The sequence below is a fragment of the Condylura cristata genome, unplaced genomic scaffold (genome assembly GCF_000260355.1).
Source record: "Condylura cristata isolate star-nosed mole 26May11 unplaced genomic scaffold, ConCri1.0 scaffold00030, whole genome shotgun sequence".
NCBI classification, from domain to species: domain Eukaryota; kingdom Metazoa; phylum Chordata; class Mammalia; order Eulipotyphla; family Talpidae; genus Condylura; species Condylura cristata.
The window spans coordinates 8967562-8989684 of NW_004567131.1; the positions used below are offsets into that span (position 1 = coordinate 8967562).

The following is a 22123-nucleotide window of genomic DNA, read 5'->3' on the forward strand; positions in this document are numbered from 1 at the left end:
GGACTATATAGGTGTGGGTACAGATGAAACAGTTTTATAGAAGACAACCTCTGCTTTTCATCGGGTCCTCAAGAACTGTCAGTGATCTATTCTGCATCAGTTACATGTTTTGCATACTGAATTTTAAACAACTTAGAGAAAAAAAAATTAGCCTTAATTGGCTTTAGAAAGATGGAATGCTAAGGAGTTCAGGTCAAAGAGTAGTCATACTTAACTGTTTCAACAGTAGTTTTACACTTGCCCTTCACACTTAGCTTCTACCACTTCTACTAGCACTACTACTACTAGTGTCAAGTTAGCCTATTTTAACTACTGTCAAGTTAGCCTATTTTATTATTTTTGAAAGATTTTATTTATTTATACATGTACAACTGGGGTACAGGCCAGAGGTGTAGAGGCAGTGAGAGAATTCACCAGAGTGGGGAGCAGAACAGGTAGATCGACAAAGTACACTGCTGAGTGGAGCAGCAGGTGGGTCAGGAGGGGTCTGTTGTGCCATGTGGGCCACCGCCCAGCCAGGGATTGAACTGGCACAGAAGCAGGCACCGCCAGCGACCTTGCACGGAAGCTGGTCAGTGCTGCACTACAAACCTCTAGGCCCCCAGGGAGGGCCCAGACGATTATTTCGTAACAAAACTTTAACAAACTAGACAACAGCATTGGAAGTGGGTAATTTTATTGTTTTTCTTTTAAAATAAATACTTGTTATACAAACTGCCTGAAGTTATAAATGAACTGTTCAGTAATAACAGGAAATGGATTTTTCTATTGAATTTATAAAGCATTTAACTTTTATGGAACAAATTTTTATCTTTAGTATTTATTATTATGTAGCATTCAGGGATAATAAAGTTATTTAATGGCTTCAAGAATTTTAAAAGTGCATTTTCCAAGGTACAATTCAAAAGTGAATAAATATACATTCCATTACCCAATCTATTTAACATGAACATTAGCTTTTCTGCTAATTTTCTCCCACTGCAATATGGCTTTACTTTGCTGAACAGTGGATGCCAAGTGGGGATGACTTTAACCCCAGCAGACATTTGGCCTCTCACTGTGGTGGTCTATTATGGAGCAAGGGGTGGGTACTTAGTGGGTAGAAACCCAGGGTTACTCCTAAACATCCTATAATGCGTGGGATGAACCTCAACAACAAAATTATCCAGTCCCAACAACAGAGCCCAGGTTGAGGAAACTTGTAGACTATGACCCAATTTCCATTTATCAACAGCTTGTCACTGTAATTCTGAAAATATAGACTTTGCTCATTGTTAAGACTATCTAAAAGATTTAACTTACATGACCCAAAACAATGCCTGACTTTACCCATCAATATGATTCTTCCAGAATGATTAAGCCATACAATCAGATCAGAATGATAGAAATTAGCATATATACCATTTAATTCCCCTTGAACTTGCTCTACTACATTGAATCTGTTAATAGTAAAGTTAATGTGGACTGTTTTCAAGTAGCTAGGCAAATAGTTCCCATTGTATAATTTTTCTTGACTATGATCACATTGCAGTGATATATAAAACAGCTGTCAAATAGCCAAGTGCTGCTTATCTCAATACATTACAAATGAACTTCGTTTATTTGTTCAAATTTATCATGACCATATATTCAGACAAGATTATTGGTTCTTTCTTTTTACAATAACTGCTCATAAATGTTTTTTACAAATTACAGTGGTCCTATGTGGGGAGTGTAATACAAAATTAAGAAGTTGTTTGTGTTTTCCACACAATTTCTGGTTGTAAAGTATAAATGTTTCAAATGAGAGTTCTCCTAATGTGGAGCCAAATTTTTAAAAAATCATTTTAAGTTTACTAAATAGAGAAACTTTTCAGTACTCATTTCCACATTCACTTTGATGTATTTACATTCTATGTATTTTCTTGTGATCCACAAACTGATTCAAATGATTTAAGTTATCCCACCATTTAAAGAGAAAAGTCTCTGCAATAATCTGAAACCACGGAGTTATCTTAATTTCACCATTGGCTGCCTTTTTCAAAAGTTCTTTAAGTTCTTCCTTGGATACATAACAATAGCTTTTAATCTCGTTTGGATCTGGACTCAACGTCACATTCTTCTTCATAAACAAGATGTAATCAATCTCATGTTCTCCCCAGATACCATCAGATTGAGCCTTGTAGTGAATTCGAGTGAGGTAATTCATTTCTTCAGGAGGAACCTAGTATTGAAATAAAACAGTAAAAACCATTAACAAAAATGTAGTCTAAATTTACCACAATTCAATACTACTTTGAACAACAGAATTTTTGCTTTAGAATTGGAACTTCTAAATACTAATCTCCTAATGATCATATCTGGAAATAATATTACATAGTTTCAGGCACCTCAATTATTTCCCAGAGACCAAACATGTAAGCTGATTTTACTGACTTATTTTTAAAAAGTCACTAGAAACTGGAATTGTGATCTATTCCTTTCATATCTTAATAGTACTTTTGAGAGGAGAAAGTTATCATTTTAACGAATAAGTCAAGAGGTTACAAAGCAACAACCTACCTACATCTGAACTTAAATTATATTGAAAATGTACATTTAAGACTTTAGCTTATTGATTATAATCCATGGCTCTCTGGAACCATGGGAAGTGATTTGTTTTGTATAGCTGAATTTTAGAGATGACAATGTCTGCTTTGTAGGCTAGTAAGTATTTATTGTTTTGGATAAAATTTAAAGATGTTTACTCATTTTTGTTTTTATGGAAACAGAATGTACTAAATACTATTTAGCTTTTTATTGATGAAGCCTGATTAGTATGGATAATAGTTTTTTTTTAAATGTTCTCAGAACTTCTTGAAGTGTCCCGCCTTATCTGATACTATAGTAAATTATCTTTTCTGTGTTAATTTTAATATTTTCCTAGAACTTTCCTTCATGTTACCTGTAATTTCTTACTCTGTCTCAGGTACTTAAAAACATCTTTTAAAAATTTTGAAGAGGCCCTCCCTGGTGGCACAGTGGGTTAAAGCACAGCACTAAGCAGCTAAAGCCACTTCCGCATGAGTTCGATTCCCGCCTGCCCCAGAGGTGACGACATGGCGTGGCAGACCTCTCCTGACCTGCCTACTGCTCCCCTCAGCAGTGTACTTCATCCATCTGCCTGTTCTGCTCCCCACTCTGTCCTTGGTGAAGACTCTCGCTGCCCCTGAGCCTCTGGCCTGTACCCCAGTTCTGTATGCACAAATAAATAAATCTTTAAAAAAAATTTTAAAGAAAAGATTTCAGTTTGTATGATTAGTGCATGAAATTGGTTACCTCTCCCATGGGAATTCCTAGTTCAGCCTTCAGGCGCCTCTGAGCTGCCCTTCTTACTCCAATTGCATTATCTTCTTCAAGTTCTCCTGGATTATTTAATGGATGGCTACAACACGTATTGGTAAAACAACCTAAAATGTTCAAATAGGTGTAAATTCACTTTTCTTCCAAATAGGTTTGAAAGGCAATAAAAAATTAATGAAACAAAAAAAGAGAAAAAAGGAAAAACAATACATTTTAATAACAAAAAGTAGAAAAAAATGAGTAATTCCCTCATAATCATTTCTATGAAACAGATATGTGTATGTTCTTTATTAAAGCCTATGCAACCAAAAAGACTGAGGTAGATACATTTTTAAAATGTCTAGATCATGTACCTAAGAGTTCTTACTCTTTATTGCTATTCTTTAGGTTGCATTCATTATATACGCAAGCTTATTCTATGTTGAAAATGAAACTAAGTCAGTCACAGGATATCCCTCAGGACCTTGGCTACAAGGGAGTTCTAAGTGACAAATTCAAACTAGACAAAGTTTCCAACATGACACTGTACAATAAGTATACTAACCTGGAAAGGTAATTTTAGCATCTGATCTCTGTTGTAGCAAGAGTTTATTTTCAGTGTTGAATAAGAAAACACTAAAAGCTCGATGTAATAATCCTAAAAGCAAAAAATATGTAATTTAGTTTAAAAATACCAGTAATTTGGTTGAGTCTCTATTTGGGGTTCGGAATATTAGTAACTTAATGCCATTTTAGCTTTTTTCCAGGCTTCTATTTGGAGAGTCTCTGTATAACTATGACGGAGATGATCGCAGGCAGATGCAAGGAAGGTGCCATCAAATGAAAGATATGAACTCTTAGTTCTGCCACCAGCCAAATTTAAACATGTTATACAGGGGAGGTAGCAAGGTTGATTTTACTATCACACACCTTAACTAATCAGAACAGATAAATCATATGGTTAAAAAAATCACATCTTGGTGTAGCAGACCTCTCCTGTCTCGCCTGCTGCTCCTCTCAACAGTGTATTTCAGTAGATCTGCCTGTTTTGCTCTTCTGTCAAACCGCCCCTCCTCCCACCACCTATGGCCTACACCCCAGTTCTTGTATGCATAAATAAATAAAAATAAATCTTAGGCGGCCTCCCTGGTGGCGCAGCGGGTTAAAGCACAGCACTAAGAAGCTTAAGCCACTTTCGCATGTGTTTGATTCCCGCCTGCCTAGAGGAGATCCACATGGCGAGGCAGACCTCTAATGACCCACTCGCTGCTCCCCTCAGCAGTGTACTTCATTGATCTGCCTGTTCTGCTCCCCACTCTGTCTCTGGTGAATCCTCTCACCCTCCACATCTCTGGCCTATACCCAGTTCTATATGAATGAATAAATATTTAAAAAAAAATAAAATAAATCTTAGGCATAATACCTTTAAATAGAGTATTTTAAAACATTACCTTTCTCAATGTTTTCATTCAGGTGACAATTCTTTTTGGTTTCAGCCCCAATTTTATTGTCATTTTCATCAATAAGAATACACATCTCTGCCAGGAGTTGAACCTGTTGCTTATCAAGTTTGTCGGTATTTATTTCAGGCATTGTTACAGTATGTCTAATCTGTCCTAGAATACTGATATTAAAAGGAAGAGAAAAAGAGGCTATTATACCATGTTTTTCTGAATATCATATAAACATTTGAAGAAAGAATTCTAAATCTATGTCATTGCCAAAAATAAGAATGATCCTTGTTGCTCTTATTTGCAGGCTCATCGTGCTACATCCCCATCAGGTCCTCAAGAATACTTATGATCCACCACCTACTTCATCTTAGTCATCATGTCTTCTATAGGCCACCAGAGTGGGCCATTTAACATTGACAATCTATTAACTGCTAAGCTCAATGTTCAGTTAAATTCTTATCTTGTAACCTTTGCAGTACATGGTAGTCAATCTTTTTCCCTTTATATACTTTTCCTTCTTCGGAATCTGTCCATTGTGACCTAGTCTCAACCTAACTTTTCATCCTATCTTTCAAAAAGCTTCTACAGTCTTGCTTATGTTTCCATAACCATCCCCAATATATGACCTGCCTCTGTAGTTGCTCAAGAAAACCATATTTATTTTCCAATGTTCAATATCCCAGTACTTATCCCTTTTACCAATATCCCAATAAAATTTAAACTAGTTTTCTCCAACTAGGTTTCCTAATCAAATTGTGTGTCAATTGTCCCAACAGCACAGCAGAACTAAAAGCATTCAGATAAGCCAGAGAATTTAATTCATCATAGTAAATGGATTTTTTAGAGTAATATTCAGAAATTTTTCCTATAAATAGCCAGAAAAAGTGTAGCCTACTTCCTCTGTAGCCTAGGCAATGCTTCAACTGACATGTCTGTGTTTCAATAAAACTTCATGTATGGATACTGAAAGTTGAATTTCACATATCATGAAATATTTCTTGACTCCCCCCCCCCAAAAAAAAAAAACACAATTAAAAATGGGGAAAATATTTTTAGGTCACAGGAAATAACCAAAAAGGGCAATGGAGCAGATTTGGTCCACAGGATACAGCTGATAGATTACATCTCACTGAGGCTTAATGCTCTGAACGTTGATTTCTGCACTCCCTGTGATTCAAAGCACTCATGTAAGCATTTCTAGGGCCCAACTCAAACTTTTTTTGCACATCCATATCCAGGATTTCTAAGTTCTCTGTATTTTACATTTTTCAAAGCATTTAATGCAGAGTTTATCCTGAGTTTCCGGAGTTGATGTGTATATAAAACACATGCTATATATTTTTGAAGGTTCTCTGTGTGTCCTACTTAGTGACTTTCTTTCAACTATGTACAAAAGTAGCTACTTGGAACAAGGTTCTCACCCTAAATAAGAGTCTGGGGCAAACTGTGTGTTTGCTAGAGGGGAGGTATCAGGAGTCAGTGAAGATATGACAAAATGATAGTATCAAAAAAAAGGTAAACACCCTTAATGACTAAAAGCACAGAACAAGATGAAGAAAACTGGGGTAAGATATATGTTAAGTCAACCTCAAAGTTAACCTATTTAAAAAGCATGTATTTACAACTTTTATAGACTAGTTTAATACAGAATATGACTACATATTACTAGTAATTACTGTCATATTACTACAGAATATGACAATGGTTTAAGTCATACTCTTTTTCTGGAGTTTCATATTTTAAGACTGAATTTTAGTACAAAATAACTCATTTTAAGATAATATGCAGAAGCTCCTGGAACATTTCACCCAACCTAAAAAAAACTAAAATAGTCACTCAATGTGATGCTGTCCATCCCTTTGGCTTCACTTCCAAAAGTTAGTGATTTTTGTCTCTATTATTACCTTTTAGGTAATGTCATCTGTGTCATGTATACATGTGCAAAGAAAGATGTACATATGTGGAAAGAGGATTTCTACAATGATCTAGAAAATGCAGTCTACTTGTATAGGCTAGTTTAATATAAATTAAGTCATCACAGCTGAAAATGTATAGTTTGTTGGGGAATCATACTTCTGAGAAACTTCGGGGACCCAATTTCATATTCAACATTCCACTAAAAGTTCAGCTGTTGTTTTTATGTATAAATGAAAGTCTTTTTTTTTTCTACTTACTAGTATCTAACAAGAGGATTCATTTCAGAATGTAAAATGTCTTAAAGCTAAAAAGTAGACTTCACACATCCTATCGACTCATGTATACACAAACACCTTTTATCTACCATGAAATCTGCCGTAGCAGATTGAGAAGTGGATCTGCTTACTGTCAAAGATACCTCGATCGTCTCCCACACTGACATTCAAAATAACTCAAGTTATTTCCCTTAATAAAAGTCACACTCCCGAAAGACTGATGTACCTTCGATCAGTGACTCTAGGGACAAATGAAGTAACAAATGAATATGTCCCTCGTAGTAGGTGCCTCATCTGCATTCCAGCTCTGCATGCACCATCAACCGCTTCTCTTTGGCCTTGCACACATGCATCTACTCCTGCACAAGTCAAGCATCACCTAAATGCCCCACGGTACCCGTCCGTTACCGCCGCTGTGCCCTTTCACCACTGCAACACCATCACTGTGCACAGCCACCACCACGACTCCCACTACCCCCGTCCGCAAGATACGAAGTGTTACTATGCACTCCCTCACTGTGCACGGGGGATGCTCCCGCTCGCGGAGACTAGAGCACTTGCAGACGAGTCACCTGGACATAGAGCGGGCCAGACTCTACGAAAAGACGGGTGGGGTCTGCGCAATCTTGCAGTAGAGCCGGGAGGCGTTCCTAACCCCGGTAGGGCTCCGTACAGCACTGCCAGGGCTGGTGGAGAACTCGCTTTCTCCACGGTGGTCCCTACCTACGGGCCTCACTTCCTGCTGTCTTATCCCGCAGGGACCTCCAACTGCCGCCCAGCCCCTTAAGTACCCAAGCCGGCACTCCATCTCTTACCCCTCAAACCCGCGAAACCCCACCCTGCCATCTATCCCCTCGACGAACTCCACTGCATCCCCTTTCTCTTCCCGACTAGCGACGCCCTTAAACTCGATAACCGTACCTCCGCCGCCGGCTTCCAGAAGTCTCAGGCTCTGCCGCACCCGCCGCTCTCAAGACTCGCTCTTGAGCCCGCCCCCAACCCCAGGCCACGCCCCCAGGCGCCGGGAGCCCAACCGCTGGAGCCCAGGCTAGAGCGCGCCACATGCCTGATGGCCAATCGCGCCCCGACCCGCGTGTGATGTCACGGCCGCGCGGTGGCACCACACTCCGCGTGGGAGCGTCTGCCGACCTGACCCGGAGTCCTCCTTGCAAAGGTCCTCCAGGTGGCTCCCCGGCCGCTGACCTGAGAGCCCCACTACTGGGTTCAGACACTAGCACTGCGGGGAGCTGGGGATTGGGCAAGCTGAAGATTGACCGGAGCCCTCCGGAGGCGCGTGCGCACTAAGGGTTCTCGGACTCCCAGCGTTAGGAGTGGTGCCCCACCCCCTAACTCCCTTAAGTGTGGCGGAAATGTGGCGCCCTCTCCCGAGGCGGGAGTGGGAGCGAAGCCGACTTCCGGGGGTGAAGGCGGAAGAATTTGTCTTGGGAGATGTTTAGGAGTGAGGGTCCCATGAGGCAGTCAGAAACCTTCTGTTTCTGAGGTTGATTTGTATTTCAGGGTTGATTTGTATTAGCGAAGCCTCCAGGCGGCAATCACTTATTATTTATTCAAGTAGATTAAAAAGAGAAGACAATGTTTAAGCTTTAAAATTCGGATTACATGTGAAATTATTTTTCAACTGGAAAATATTAAATATCTATGTATTGAAGTTTAACAATTTTATTTATTTAACAACTTATTATGCCAGTGACACTTAAAATACAGTCTGGGATGATGACTCTACTTTTTAACTTTACAAGGGATATGCATTTCATAGAAACAATACTTCAAATTTGTTTCTTTCCCCATTCCTCCCTGCCCTAGGCTTAGCTATAGGAGTCTCTAGTGATATGGCAGTGGCTATTGTCTGTTGTGTCCTTGCAGCAAATATGTCCATCTGTGTGTGATAGTTAACACTATTAGAAGAAATAAACCTGGGACCTCCTTGGTGGCACAGTGTAGGTTAAAGCACAGCATTAAGAAGCTAAAGCCACTTCAGCATGAGTTAGAACCCTGCCCTGGAGGTGACCCACATGGCGCGGCAGACCTCTCCTGACCTGCCCACTGCTCCCCTCAACAGAATACTTTGTCAGTCTGCCTGTTCTGCTCCCCACTCTATGTTTGTTGAAACCTCTCACCACCCCTCCCTGCACCTCTAGCCTGTACACCAGTTCTGTGTGCATAAATAAATAAATCTTAAAAAAAAAAAAACAAAAAACTGTTGGGTGCTATTGCCCAATTGTAGGGTAATGTGTTGGATGACATTTAAGATAGGCTAAGCTAAGCTACAATATTCTGGTAGGTAGGTTAAACAATTCAATAGACGTGTTAAGTATATTTTGACATGTCTTCATTTTACAATGTTTTTATTGGAACATAAACCTACTATAATTTGAGGAAGCTCTGTACTGAGTGAGCTTAAGCAGAGTTGCAGTGGATTTTAAACTTTTTAGTCTCAGGCTATCTTTACACTTAAAATTTATTGAGGAGACCTTAGTGAGCTTTTTCTTACTGTTTGTATCCATCCCTACTTACCTTATTAGAAATATTAAAATTTATATGTTAAAATATTTTATCAATTTAAATATGATCAATATACTGCATATTAACATTTTAATGGAAAATGGTTATTTTTTTCCAAGCAAAATTTAGTAGAGGCTTGTGGGTATTTTGGTATGTTTACATTTTTGTAACTCTCTTTTATGGCTGAATACAGAACACAGTTTATTGTATGTTATGTTGTGCTGAAATATATAAAGAAAATCTGGCCTCATACCAGATATATGAGGTAAAAAAACTGGTATTTGTCTTTCTTTCTTTTTATTTATTTATTTATTTATTCATACAGAACTGGGGTACAGGCCAGAGATGCGGAGGGTGAGAGGATTCACCAGAGACAGAGTATGGAGTAGAACAGGCAGATAGATGAAGTACACTGCTGAGGGGAGCAGCGGGCGGGTCAGGAGAGGTCTGCCTCGCCATGTTGATCTCCTCCGGGGCAGACGGGATTCAAACTCATGCAGAAGTGGCTTAAGCTTCTTTGTGCTGTGCTTTAACCTGCTGCGCCACCAGGGAGGGCCCAGTATTTTGTCTTTCTAATTAAAATTTCTAGGGCTCTGCCTGGTGGCTCAGTGGGTTAAAGCACTGTAGTGTGATGCTATCCGAAGCCACTGAAGCATGAGTTCGATTCCCAGCTAGGGAGCTGACACACATGGCATGGCAGGCCTCTTCCGGCCCACCCACTGCTCCCCTCAGAGGTGTATTTTATCGATCTGCCTGTTCTGCTCCCCATTCTTGTCTCTGGTGAGTCCTTTCACCCACTACACCTCTGGCCTATACCCTAGTTCTGTTAACATAAATAAGTCTTTAAAAAGAAAACTTCTGAAACAGGGTCAAAGGGCAGTGCCAAGGTGGGGACAGGTCAGTCTGAGTTCTTGCCTGTGTGCAAACAATTGCAAGACTTTTCAGACTTGCAGAGCTGTTACAATGGTGTCTATTTAACAAACAAGAATGGGGAAATTTATTTGTAAGGCCACTATCTGTCTCAAACCAGATAGTATCTGCTGTATTCAGTAGCCCCAACAAAGGCTGTTTTTGCAAGATGGCTTATGTAATCTGAATTATAAAATTCTAACATAGTCTTCCTTTATTCAGTCTACTTGAATAAATGATTGTTGCTGCTGGATGTTCTGGAGCTGACATTGGCAAGTGGTGAGTCAGTACCTAACTCTTGCTGACAGATGGAGGTGGCTCACAGGTGGGGCCCCTGAAGTGATATTGCAGTAGCTCACAGCAACAGCCTGAAGGTTGGGCTAGGCAGCACCCAGCACTGGACCGGAGAGCAATAGGGGCCAATGGCACCAGGAGGCAGTGACAGAAACGTAGACTCAAACGTGACTGGGCACAGTGCAATCACCTGTCATCAGTGCTGGATGGCGTTGGCCAGTAGTGCCAGTCACCAGTTACCAGGAAATAGTGTCAAACCACTAGTGTTAACAGCTCTCCGTGACCTATTGGTATGAACCAATAGACAAACAGCCCTTTGAGACACACTAGACCAAGTAGGCCAGAGCTCCCTGCAGGCGAAGAGGAAGGGCTTGGGCAAGTATAGCAGTAAGGTCTCTGCAAGGACCTGTGGAGTTCTAAGGAATCCCTCAGAGCTCAACTGCTTAATACTTCTTTTCTTTGCTGAGTTCTCTCTTTGGAAGCCAGGAGCAGGATAAATCTAAGCTGGTTCTTACCCTGCCTTTTGTCATCTTTCAAAATACCCCACCCCACACACCATTTTCAATAATTAACTTATCCCCATGAATAAAACCAACCTGGAAACTGACTGGTTCATTAAACTCAAACCTGATCCCATTTACAATCCTGGCTCCATATACAAAAAGGAAACGTCCACCCTCTGACCATACTGACTTGTGTTGGTTTCAAAATGACCATGGTTATTCTCTTTTATTATCATACTAAAACATCACAGGGGGTGCTCTATTATTGGGTGCATATATAACTAAAAATGTTATTTCTTCTTGTTCTATTATGCCCATATTCACAATGTAATCTCTGTCAGTATTGCTTATTAACTCTTAAAATTGGAAATCTATTTTATCTGATATAAGTATAGTTTTGCCTGAATTTTGCCATCTGCTTGTAGGATTGTTCTCTAGTTTTCAAGTCAGTGTTTGCCTTCTTAAGGTGGGTTCCAAACAGCACACTGTTGAACTATTTTGAAATCCACTCAGGGGCCTCCCTGGTGGTGCACAGGATTAAAGTATATATGAAGTATTCACAGCCACTGCGGCACAAGTTTGATCCCCCACCAGGGAACTGCCCCACCACAGCACAGCAGACCTCTCCTGTCTGGCCCACTGTTTCAGCAGTATATTTCAGTCAATCTGCCTGTTCTGTTTTCCAGTCTGTCTCTGGTGAATCCTCATATGCTAGTGTGTTTGACACTACTTCCTGTAACTGGTGATTGGCACTACTGGCCAACGCCATCGAGCACTGTTGACAGGTGATTGCACTGTGCCCAGTCACGTTTGAGTCTACGTGTCTGTCACTGCCTCCTGGTCCCATATACCTCTGGCCTGTAACCCAGTTCTTGTATGTGTAAATAAATAAATCTTAAAAAGAAAAGAAAAGAAATCCACTCAGACATATGCTATACCTTTAAAGTGAATTCAAACCATTTATATTTAAGATTACTGAGACATTGGTACCACACACAGGTAAGACTGCCAAGCAAAGACTGAAGGTATGGCTACAGTCAAGTAGTAAAATATTGCTGGCAGAGCACCAGAAGATAAGAGAGTGGAATGGAATAAATTCTCATTGACAGCCCTCAAGAAGGAACCAATCCTGATGACACCACCTTGTCTTGGGCTCTGGCCTCCATAATTGACAGAAATTAAAAAATTTTTTAAACTAAATATCATCGTTTATCACCCTTGTAAACTTGACAGTAATGGACTTCTCCCTGTAGGTGTAGCCACATCGTTCCCTGCCACAGGAATGGTAAATTTTTATTCTTTAAGTTACCTAACCTGTGGTATTTTTGACAGCCCTATTAGACAACTACACAATGGAATGAATATGGGCTTCAATGTATATCTTGATTTTAACCTAATCTTTGCTGCACTGTATAGTAGCTTTTTGACTCATGAAAAATGAAAAATATTTTCAAGATTAACCAAATTCAATTAAAATGATTTCTATTTTACTGTTAAATAAATCACCAAATATGCCAAATGCCTGGTACACAACATGTTTATTCCTTTCCCTCTCACTTCTTTCCCCTTTTAGTTTTGTGACACCTTATTTTTTTTTAATAATGTAAGTTTATTTTTACATCATTTTGTGCCTTTTTCCATCTCAGTTATAATTCCCGTAGGCGTCCCATCACCAAATAACCCGTGTGTTATCACCATAGCCCAGTGTACCTCTCCCCCCACGCCCACCATTTTTGATCCCATTCCCTATTCCAAAACCATAAAACGTCTCTGGTATATAGCTGTTCATTATTATTATTACTTTCTCCCCTAGTCCTTTATATTCCTGCTATGAGTGAAACCACCTGGATTTTTCCTTTTCTTTCTGGTTTATTTCACTAAGTATGATCTTTTCTAGCTCCATCCATGTTGCTGCAAAAGGCATGTGTTTATTTTTTTTTTGGTTGCTGAGTAATATTCCATTGGTGACACCTTATTTTTATGAACTCATTTTAGTGACTTAGTGGAACCCTAAGTGCACCAAACGAAACACTTAAACTAAAAATGTCTTAAGTTCATCCAAACTGAATGCTTTGTTGCAAAATAAAACCATACATTTAGTGTGAACTAGTTGAAGATGACATCGTGGTTCATAGAGCTTTTTACCAATTCTCATGTCAAGCAAAATATCTTATATTACGTGCAAAATAAACGTTGTATTGTTACTTTAATACAACTTCCAAAGTCTGAAATTCTCAAAAATTGATCTTATTGTTCTTAGTAATAAACTTTTATTATAACACAACGCAGAAATGTTTCCAGTCTTTAAACTACATACTTTTTTTGTCTGTTGGATCCCAAAATATGTTACGTTTGTTTTTTCTGCAAGAATCACAAAAATGCTTCTCGAATCCTAAGTTTTATTTTTTAAGGGATGGAGAAAAAAAGACCCAAACATTGGTAAAATGTTTTTTTTTTTTGAGTGAAATTTTATTCAAGATGATGAGCTTTGAAGGTTCAGTGAGAATTCCGAAGTCGCTGATTCCTATATAGACTCATGTCTGTTATGTAGCTTTCCAAACTTGGAAGAAGGATTGGATCCCGTTCAATTCTCACCTTTTTCAAATGACTGATTCTGTTGCCTTTCTAGCCAAGGGGAACAAGTGTTAAAGAGCGGAATCTGGACGAATGATCTGTAGATCTCCGCATACTATTGGTCTAGCCTCTGAGGGCTCCATCGGGACGGTGTCACTCGCAGTGAGGTTTGGTGTCCCATTTCGACTCGACGAGTCACGACTCCGGGCCCACAGATGGGATTCCACAGGACTACTGCCGCAGGTTGGACGCCAGGGATGCTGGACTAGCAACCCAACACCACAAACTGCGGTTATTCTGTCGGCTAGAAGTGACATGCAGCGTGGGGACTGAACGCGGAAGGACTTCCGGTGTCGGAAAGAGTGGAAGGCAGGTGGGCGGGACTTCCGGCGGTGAGGGGAATGGAGTAGTGGATTAGGATTGGACTTCCGGTTGCCTGGTCGTGTGGCAAGGCGGGGACTTCCGGCAGAGACGGAAGTGCGGGGAGACGGGCTGCCGGTGGTGGGGCAGCTTTAGGTAGAGACACGGTGTCCTGCACCCCCGCCGTGCCTCCCGGGCGCCACGTAGCTGGCAACCGACGGGCGGCAGCTCACGGCCTGGCCGGCACTGGGCGGAGGAGGCGTGACAGGTGAGTGCCGGGCCGCCATCTTCCATCCGGACGCTCGGCTACGGGATAGGCGACTGCGGCCTCGCGGAGGTGGTGGCGTGCGGGAGGGACTGGTTGCCCCGTACCCTTGGCGAACTCCGTGCCTCCGCTTCTGACGTCGCTCCACAGTCCCCGCCCCCTCGCGATCCTCCTCTGACTCCGCTCCCTTCTACTGCTTACCTGTCCTGTGACCCCACTTCTGACCCCGCGATCCTGTGCCCCATTCCGCTGCCCTGGAGACCGGAGCCCGGGACCTCAAGAGCTGCGGCAGCGCCTCCCCCTCCGTGGCTCGATCGAGGCACCACTTTGACCGAGGTCCTGTGTAGGCCTCACGGTGCCTGTCCACCGGCTCACTTGTGCGATGGTGCCTTCAGGCCTGCGTGAGCCTCTGAAGTGCTGACCTGAGCCGGTTGTCCCGGCAGCTCCTAATCAGGTTGCCCCTTTGCTCTAGCTCCCTCTCACAGTCGCGTCGCCTCGACCGGTCCGGGTCCCTGCCAGTGCTGGTTTTCTGATAATCCTGTGAGTCCTCACAGCGAGACTGCCCTTCCTCTTGCCCGATACCCATAGGGACCCGAGGGTAGTGGACACTGGTCCCGCGACCTTGGGCAGGAGCTTAATATCTCTTTACTGCTCTCTGCCTTCTCCTCTTGAAGTTGTCGCACAAGTGATGTCGCATAAGTTCCGAGCATTTTTGCAGTGGAGGTCTTAGTTCTTACTCTAGACCTCTTAACAGTACTATTTTGGGGTAGCTGTTTTAGACCGTTCACTTAATTTGCTTGCCCTGAACTAACACTCTATACATTTCTTTTTCCTGACGTTACGCTGTGAGCGCTCTAAATTGTCTTCTCTTGGTTTTTCAAAGGACAAAATTGTTTATTAAATTTCATTGTTTAATGGAACTCGCTATTAACTATTGAGATCTTTAAAAGATCTTGTTTTACCGCTGTCCCCTAGCCCAGTGTAATGCAGAGTTGATAAGCATGCATTCTGTGATTTTATCTAGAACAGTGACACATCATTTTAAGCAGGTTAAGGCTGGTGACAAAGCTGATATTGAGACTGAAGTTTCAGCCCTCTAGGAATTCACTTAACATTGCGTTCACAGTAAAATATTAGGAAAACAAGTTTTGAAGTTCTTTCGGAAATTCATTCAGACTTTGTTTTAAGTGCTACATGCAAGTATATCCTGTAGCCATTCTTTTGAATTTTATGAACATTCCTGAAATTAAGTTCTAAGTAGGTGTTCTAAAAAAAGGTTAAAGATGACTTTGATAGGGAATTATTTTGTATGAGGGTGTAGTAAGACATGCAGCAGCATTATAAGGGCAAATGAGTTGAGCAGGAGAGTTTATATTAAATTATTTATTTGAATAATAGGATAGGGAGGTGGGTTTTTTGGAGGGCACTAGTTATATTTTCTTGAAAATAGTGTTTAAAAAAATAGGACATTTTATTCACATAAATCTTCTGTTTAAATTACTGACCTGTCCTTTGATATGGAATTAGTGTGCCTATTGAAAGAAAATAGTTTCTGGAATTTCAAACTTCTATTATAATTTGCATTAGGTGAAACAGCTTGTTGTGGTTAAAGTAGTTTATTTTTAGAGTGAAGTTTTTTTTTTTTTAAGATTTAATTATTTATGCATACAGGACTGGGGTCCAGGCCAGAGATGCAAGTCCCGTGAGAGGACTCACCTGAGACAGAGTGAGTGCAGAACAGTCAGATTGACTAAATATGCTGCGGTCTGCAGCGGGGTGGGTAGGCAGAGGTCTGCTGCACCATGTGGTCACCTCTGGGGGCAGGGATCGAACTCATGCTTTAGCGTTGTCTTAGTGCTGTGCTTTAACCTGCTGTGCCACCAGGGAGGGCCTGGAGTGAAGTTTTAAAAAAATAATCCTATAACCAATTTACTAAGTGTTTTGTCTGTTAAATGTTTGGGACCTGTTGTATCTCAAATGGGTGTTGTGAGAAATAGTGACTATTTTTTACTGATCATTTGAGGTCACAGCAACCCTTTGGGCAGTTCTTCACCTCAGACTTATTCATTCACTAGTGTCCCATCATTAATTCTGTCTGCCCTTCCTCTTGTTCAGTTTAGATTCCATGCTACATCATGTCAATCTTTGTTTTACAAACACCTGTAACTCTTGCTTCTCTTTCCATGATATCAACCTGAAAAAACCGTAAACTTGTTTTTTAAGTAACACTGACCTACGGCTGGCCCTACGTGAAGACAGAGGATAGGTTAGCCCCTGAACAAAGAAGGAAAGAAATGGTATTAAGTCGGAAGAATGTTGGGGAAAGATAGATGATGTAAATAAAAAGACGAGTGAAATTTAATAGAGTTTCAAGAAAAAAAAATTGTGACTTATTTTGGGAAAGATTTTGTGAAAGATTAACAGAAGAAAAGACATTTAAAAGAATAACTAGAGGAATTTAACATCTCATTTGGGAATAGTGGTACATGATTGCATAAATGATTGGAAAAGCAGTACTTGAACTATCCAGATAATCTCAGTGTTGATAACGCAGTGTATACAGCATGCATTATAAGCCTGTATTTGAGATAGGGCTTCTTAGCATTTAATTAGAATTTATAATTGGTCAAAATGTTTATTTGAAAATTGATCAAAAGGAAAAAGATAGCGAGTGCATCCACTGTTACATGAAGTGAAAAACAAAAGCAGTCAAATCCAGAAACAACACTGTGGTTTAGGGAATGAGCTCAGTTTAGGAAAATGCTCTATGAAAGGCAGATGTAGCATGTAAATAATTTTGTAGTTGTAAAGAAGAGTGCTTATTTTCTAGCAAATGCTAGTGAATGGAAAAGCCAGTGGTGTGATCCTTAAGAGAGAGTCATGATTCAAAATATCTACAATTTTTGAGGTGAAAGGAAGGTTGATATTACAGTTTTGCATTTTGTATAATCAGCTAGTAGAATTTTGTTTATATTTATGTAAATCTTCTGATGACATTTTTCATATAGGAAATAGAAGCACTTGCTTGTTTTATTTACTTAATTTAAATATTTAAAGTTAAAGTCTCCCTCTGAGGCCATGTCAGGACAGCTTTTGAATGTGGATATTTTCTTTCCTTTACAAAACATTCCTGATAAGCTGCAGCATAACTAAAGTATAGTAAATTATTATATGAATGGTCTTTATAATGAGGTGTTTTGTGAATTTATTAACTTAAGATGTGTCATCACTCTAAAAGAATCACATCCATCTATATTTGTATGAAAAATGTAATTTCTGGATAACTTTCCGTTAAATCAGATTTCTTGGCCAGTTTTTGTATATAGCACAGTATAATAGTTTCTAAATGTTTCCATTAAAAAAAAAAAACTACTGAAATGCTCTTCAGCTAAATAATATGAATTGTTTCCCAATTCATAGATATTTTAAGCTTAAATTGTTAGTGTTAATAATACTATAATCTTTTTTCTCTACACGAAATTCTACATGAATTTTTCTTTATGCCCTATTTCAACCATAGCCCAACTCTTATAATTTTTAGTTCACAGTATTACCAAGATAATTTATTTTGTCATTTTTCAATCAAATTTTTTTTCCTATATGTCATTTGAGGTGCTGTATATTTTATTTTGTCTTCCCTATTTCAACCAGTGATACTCATTACATATTGATACATTCTTACCTCCTTTCTTACAAAGTAGAGTGATAAAGTAAGGCATTGAGAGGCATGATTGGGTCAAACTACCATGTTTATAGGTAGACCATCCCCAGATTAATAAATATAGCCTAGTTCTCTATTCATTTCCAAACCTTTATATCTTTGCTTCTTCGTATTTTATTCAAATGCATTGCAAACTGAATATATTCAGTATTAGTTTTTGGTATCTCAAGATCTTCTGCCTCATCTCACTAATGACTGCTATTTTACCTATATCTCCTGAAATGAGGACTGTCCCTGTTACTGTTTTCTTCTCTCTCTACCCCTATCATCAATATTCATTGCCGTCACGTATTGCCTAGACTATTCCAGTATCTTCCTAACTTGTTTCCCCATTTGCAGTTATATATATATGTATATGTATATGTGTGTGTATATATATGTATATATATAAATATGTTGTATTTTCATACAACAGCTAGGGTGACTTTTTTTTTTTAAAGATTTACTTATTTATGCATACAGAGGTCGGGTATAGACCACAGGTTCAGGGGCGGTGAGAGGCTTCACCAGAGACAGAATAGGGAACAGAACACAAGCAGATCTACGGAGTACACTGCTGAGGGGAGCAGTGGGCAAGGCAGGAGATGTCTGCTACATGCACCATGTGGGTCACCTCCGTGGCCGGGGATCAAACTAGTGCCAACAATGGCTGCGGCTAGCTTTGCAGTGCTGTGCTTTAACCCATTGCACCACCAGGGAGGGCCGGCCCCCAAGGTGACTTTTAATGAAATCTAGTGTCATGTATTTGCTTAAAAAACTGTAAGTGGGTTCCTTTTTTATTGTAGGATATAATCTAAACAAAAGAACAAATATAAGTTCCTGTCTTGTCTTGCACCATCTTGTTTCATTGTTTACTGTGTTTCGGCCACATCATGTTTTTTTAATATCTCTAGCAAATCATTCTTAGCTCAGGATATTTGCATGTATGGATCCAATAACTTAAAATATTTAATCCTCTTTGTGGTTAACTCTTAACTTCTTCAGCTAGTTTAAACATCAGTTTCTTAAAATGACCTTCTCCACTCTTTAATATCCTGTCATCTCATAAGATCTGTATTTTTTTTATAGCATTCATCACACTTTGTAATTTCTGTAATAAGTTATGAGATTTTGTGTTCAATGTCTGTCTTCCAACTCATTTATAAGTAGCCTGATGTAGGGGCCAAGTCTGTTTTGTCCACTTCTAGTCCTTAATACCTAGTATATTTATTGAACTTGAAAAACATTTGGCAAATGACTTAGTGAAATTAAGACTGTTATTAGTCCTTTAAGGGGAACAAAATCCTTAGGGTGGTGGTTAAGTAACTTCACCCAGGTCACATGGTCACCGGTAGATTTAGTATACATTTACTATACAGTCATCAAATAGTTGAGGATGTATTTATGTCAGGCAGTGTGGTAGCCCTGCAAATCACTGGCCTGGTCCTTGACACAAGCTCTGCAGTGTCTATCGTCAGACAGATTCTGGGTAGATCTGGAAAAGCTCTGAAAAATCAGACTTTCTTTCCACTGCTAACTTATGTTATGACCTCTCTTTTTTGTATAATCATAATATCAAAATATTCTGAGCAACTTTCAGCTTACAATTGCACTGCCTCAGCCGCATAAGGCCTGCCTGCCCTGACAAGCACTGCACCAGGGTGAAAAATTCCCCTGAAGTCAAGTGACTTGACTGACTGATAAATAAAAGCAAAAGGGCTGTTTTTGCAAAGTCTCTCTCACTGCCGGATGGAGGATAACCCAAATCTTATCATTCTATTATCTCACCTAGCCTTCTATTCAGCTTCTAAAGGATTACTCAAATTTCCTATTGTTTGGCCTTTAGATGTGGAAATTCATCCTGGTTGCCTGTTTTTAAACTAGTCGTTTTCTACCTGCTACACCTTAAAGGAGTCCACAAAAGTCTTCTGGCTAGTCTTTCAGGATTCTACTATGTAGTCTTTAGATATGGAAATTCACCTATGTCTCCTATTCAGATTTGATTAGCAAGGAATTTCCTCTTCTGTCTCCCAGGATGACTCAGGCAGAAAAACAAAAACCCAGTAAGTAGTAGATAAGGTTTAAGGGACTTCTATCTTAGTTGATCTCCACTATAGTAATATTAGTCATAAACTTTGTGCACTTATATGTATGTGTTTTTTTTTTTTAAGATTTATTTATTTGTGCATACAGAACTGGGGTACAGGCCAGAGGCTCAGGGGTGGTGAGAGGCTTCACCAGAGACAGAATGGGAAATAGAACAGGCAGATAGAGGAAGTACACTGCTGAGGGGAGCAGCGCGGGGGGAGGGGGGGGGGCAGGAGAGGTCTGCCACGCCATGTGGTCACCTCCTGGGCAGGCAGGAATCGAACTCATGCGGAAGTGGCTTTAGCTGCTCAGTGCTGTGCTTTAACCTGCTGCGCCACCAGGGAGGGCCCTATATGTACATGTTTTTAACCTTGATTGATTTTAGAATGTTATATCTCAGCTAAAGGGCAATACTAATACCCTGAACTCTTCTTAGAAAAAAAGGTGATTGTAATCTCTGAGCCCAGTTTGTGTGCTGATGTCATCCCACTGCTTGCTCCTAATGTATAAAATAAACCTCTGCTGAAGGCAGAGCAGGCAAACCCAACTCCCGTGTCTTCCTCGCTCCCCTTTCCCCTTTTTCTCCTTTTCCCCCTTTTTTAGGAATCTCCGCACGTGGACGCCTTCCTACCTTAGGGTCCTGCCTGTCTTGCCTCCAGATACCTCAAAAGTTGGAGCTGGGCTCTAAGAGGTCCTCATGCTAATGATTAGTGGGGGAGGCATTCATCAAGTAGGGAGGCATTCATCAAGTGCTCAAGCCACAGATCTAAGATGTGCAGAGAATAATGAAGTGCTGAGACTGATGGTGGTCAAGGGAAGCTGTTTTGAGGATGTAACATTTAAGCTGAGACTTCATGATGGTCAGTCCCTTAAAGAGTTGGGGTTCATATGACTCTGAAACCCATGTTGTTAAACCATTGTGCTCTTCTAATGGGTGTTGTTACACCTGATGTTTAACTTAATTGGATTTATTTATAACTGTTCTATTTCATTAAGTATTTGAAGTGATTGTTTAGTTCTACTTACTGATTTTTTTTTTAGGGAAGCAGAGTGTTACTCAATTTATAGCTAAAATTCATATGTGACCTGAGGTGTGATGGATTAAATGATGGCCAAAAGTTCTTTCTCATTCTTCTTCCACCAAGAGATTAAGTTTGTTTGCATCTGGGTTGGTCTTGCGGCTTGCTTTAATATTCAAAAACAGAGAGTGGGAAATTCAAGACTTGAAAAAATGAGAATCATAGAGATAAGAAATAAAAGTATCTTATTACTATTTTTAATTTTTTAAAGGGGTGAGTTCAATTTGTGTACATAATACTCCAGAAAGAAAATGATAATTTAAAAAATATTAATAGATTTCAAAATTTTAAACCTAAACACAATTAACTGACCAATTTGAGTGTTTTTAGTGTGTTGTAAAGCAGGACTGTTGCCATAATAAAACAGGCCCTTATAAGCATAGAATGAAACAAAAGATTATTTCTGGTTTTTAGGTGTATGGAAACATGGGGATTGATGTACTTTCCCTCGTCTTTCCTTAAGCATAGCTACAAACAGTGGATATTATATATATAAGACACATAGAAGACTGAAAGGAGAAAAAGAATGACTAGATACTTTGGGTCCTGAGAGATGACTCAGCTAAGTTGCTGGGTTTTTTTTTTCTCTCATGTATCCTAGATTTGGTACTAGAGAAGCCAGTAGCCCAACAGCACCAAAGGGCTAGACAGAAAGCCCCAAGAAAGGTCTGCTCTTTAATCAAAAGACCAGGAAAAGGACAGCCTACCAGATAAAACACTGTGAGACAATAAGCCTTTACTCTCACTCCCACTGTTGCAGCCTTGATGGAGAATCTAGACTTTAATTCTTGACAAGTATAATGAAGTGATACTTTGTAAGGGTAGTATTGTTACAGGGCACCCCAATGTGAATTGGGTTGCCTGTCTGTGGGTCTTCACCTG

At 39.9% G+C, this 22123-nt stretch overlaps 2 protein-coding genes across 3 annotated transcripts in view; one reads left to right on the forward strand and one right to left on the reverse strand.

Annotated features, from left to right (window-relative positions):
* Positions 1 to 1579: 1579 nt before the first annotated feature.
* On the reverse strand, positions 1580 to 8086 carry IDI1 (isopentenyl-diphosphate delta isomerase 1). Of its 2 annotated transcripts, XM_012731426.1 has the most exons (6): positions 7868 to 7891; positions 7173 to 7305; positions 4752 to 4924; positions 3866 to 3958; positions 3298 to 3428; positions 1580 to 2203 (listed from the first exon to the last, which is right to left on the reverse strand). In XM_012731426.1, exons 2-6 carry the CDS (start codon positions 7244 to 7246, stop codon positions 1886 to 1888), a joined length of 789 nt encoding a protein of 262 aa, XP_012586880.1. In that variant the 5' UTR covers positions 7247 to 7305; positions 7868 to 7891; the 3' UTR covers positions 1580 to 1885. The 2 variants fall into 2 exon arrangements, with proteins under 2 accessions (XP_012586880.1, XP_004691264.2); XM_004691207.2 differs by lacking the exon at positions 7173 to 7305 and having other exon boundaries at positions 7868 to 8086.
* Positions 8087 to 13614: 5528 nt separating this feature from the next.
* Positions 13615 to 22123, forward strand: part of WDR37 (WD repeat domain 37) — a 61647-nt gene continuing 53138 nt past the window's right edge. Inside the window, exon 1 of the mRNA XM_012731389.1 lies at positions 13615 to 14377. The gene's annotated coding sequence lies outside the window, so the exon portion shown is untranslated. The remainder of the gene's footprint in view (positions 14378 to 22123) is intronic.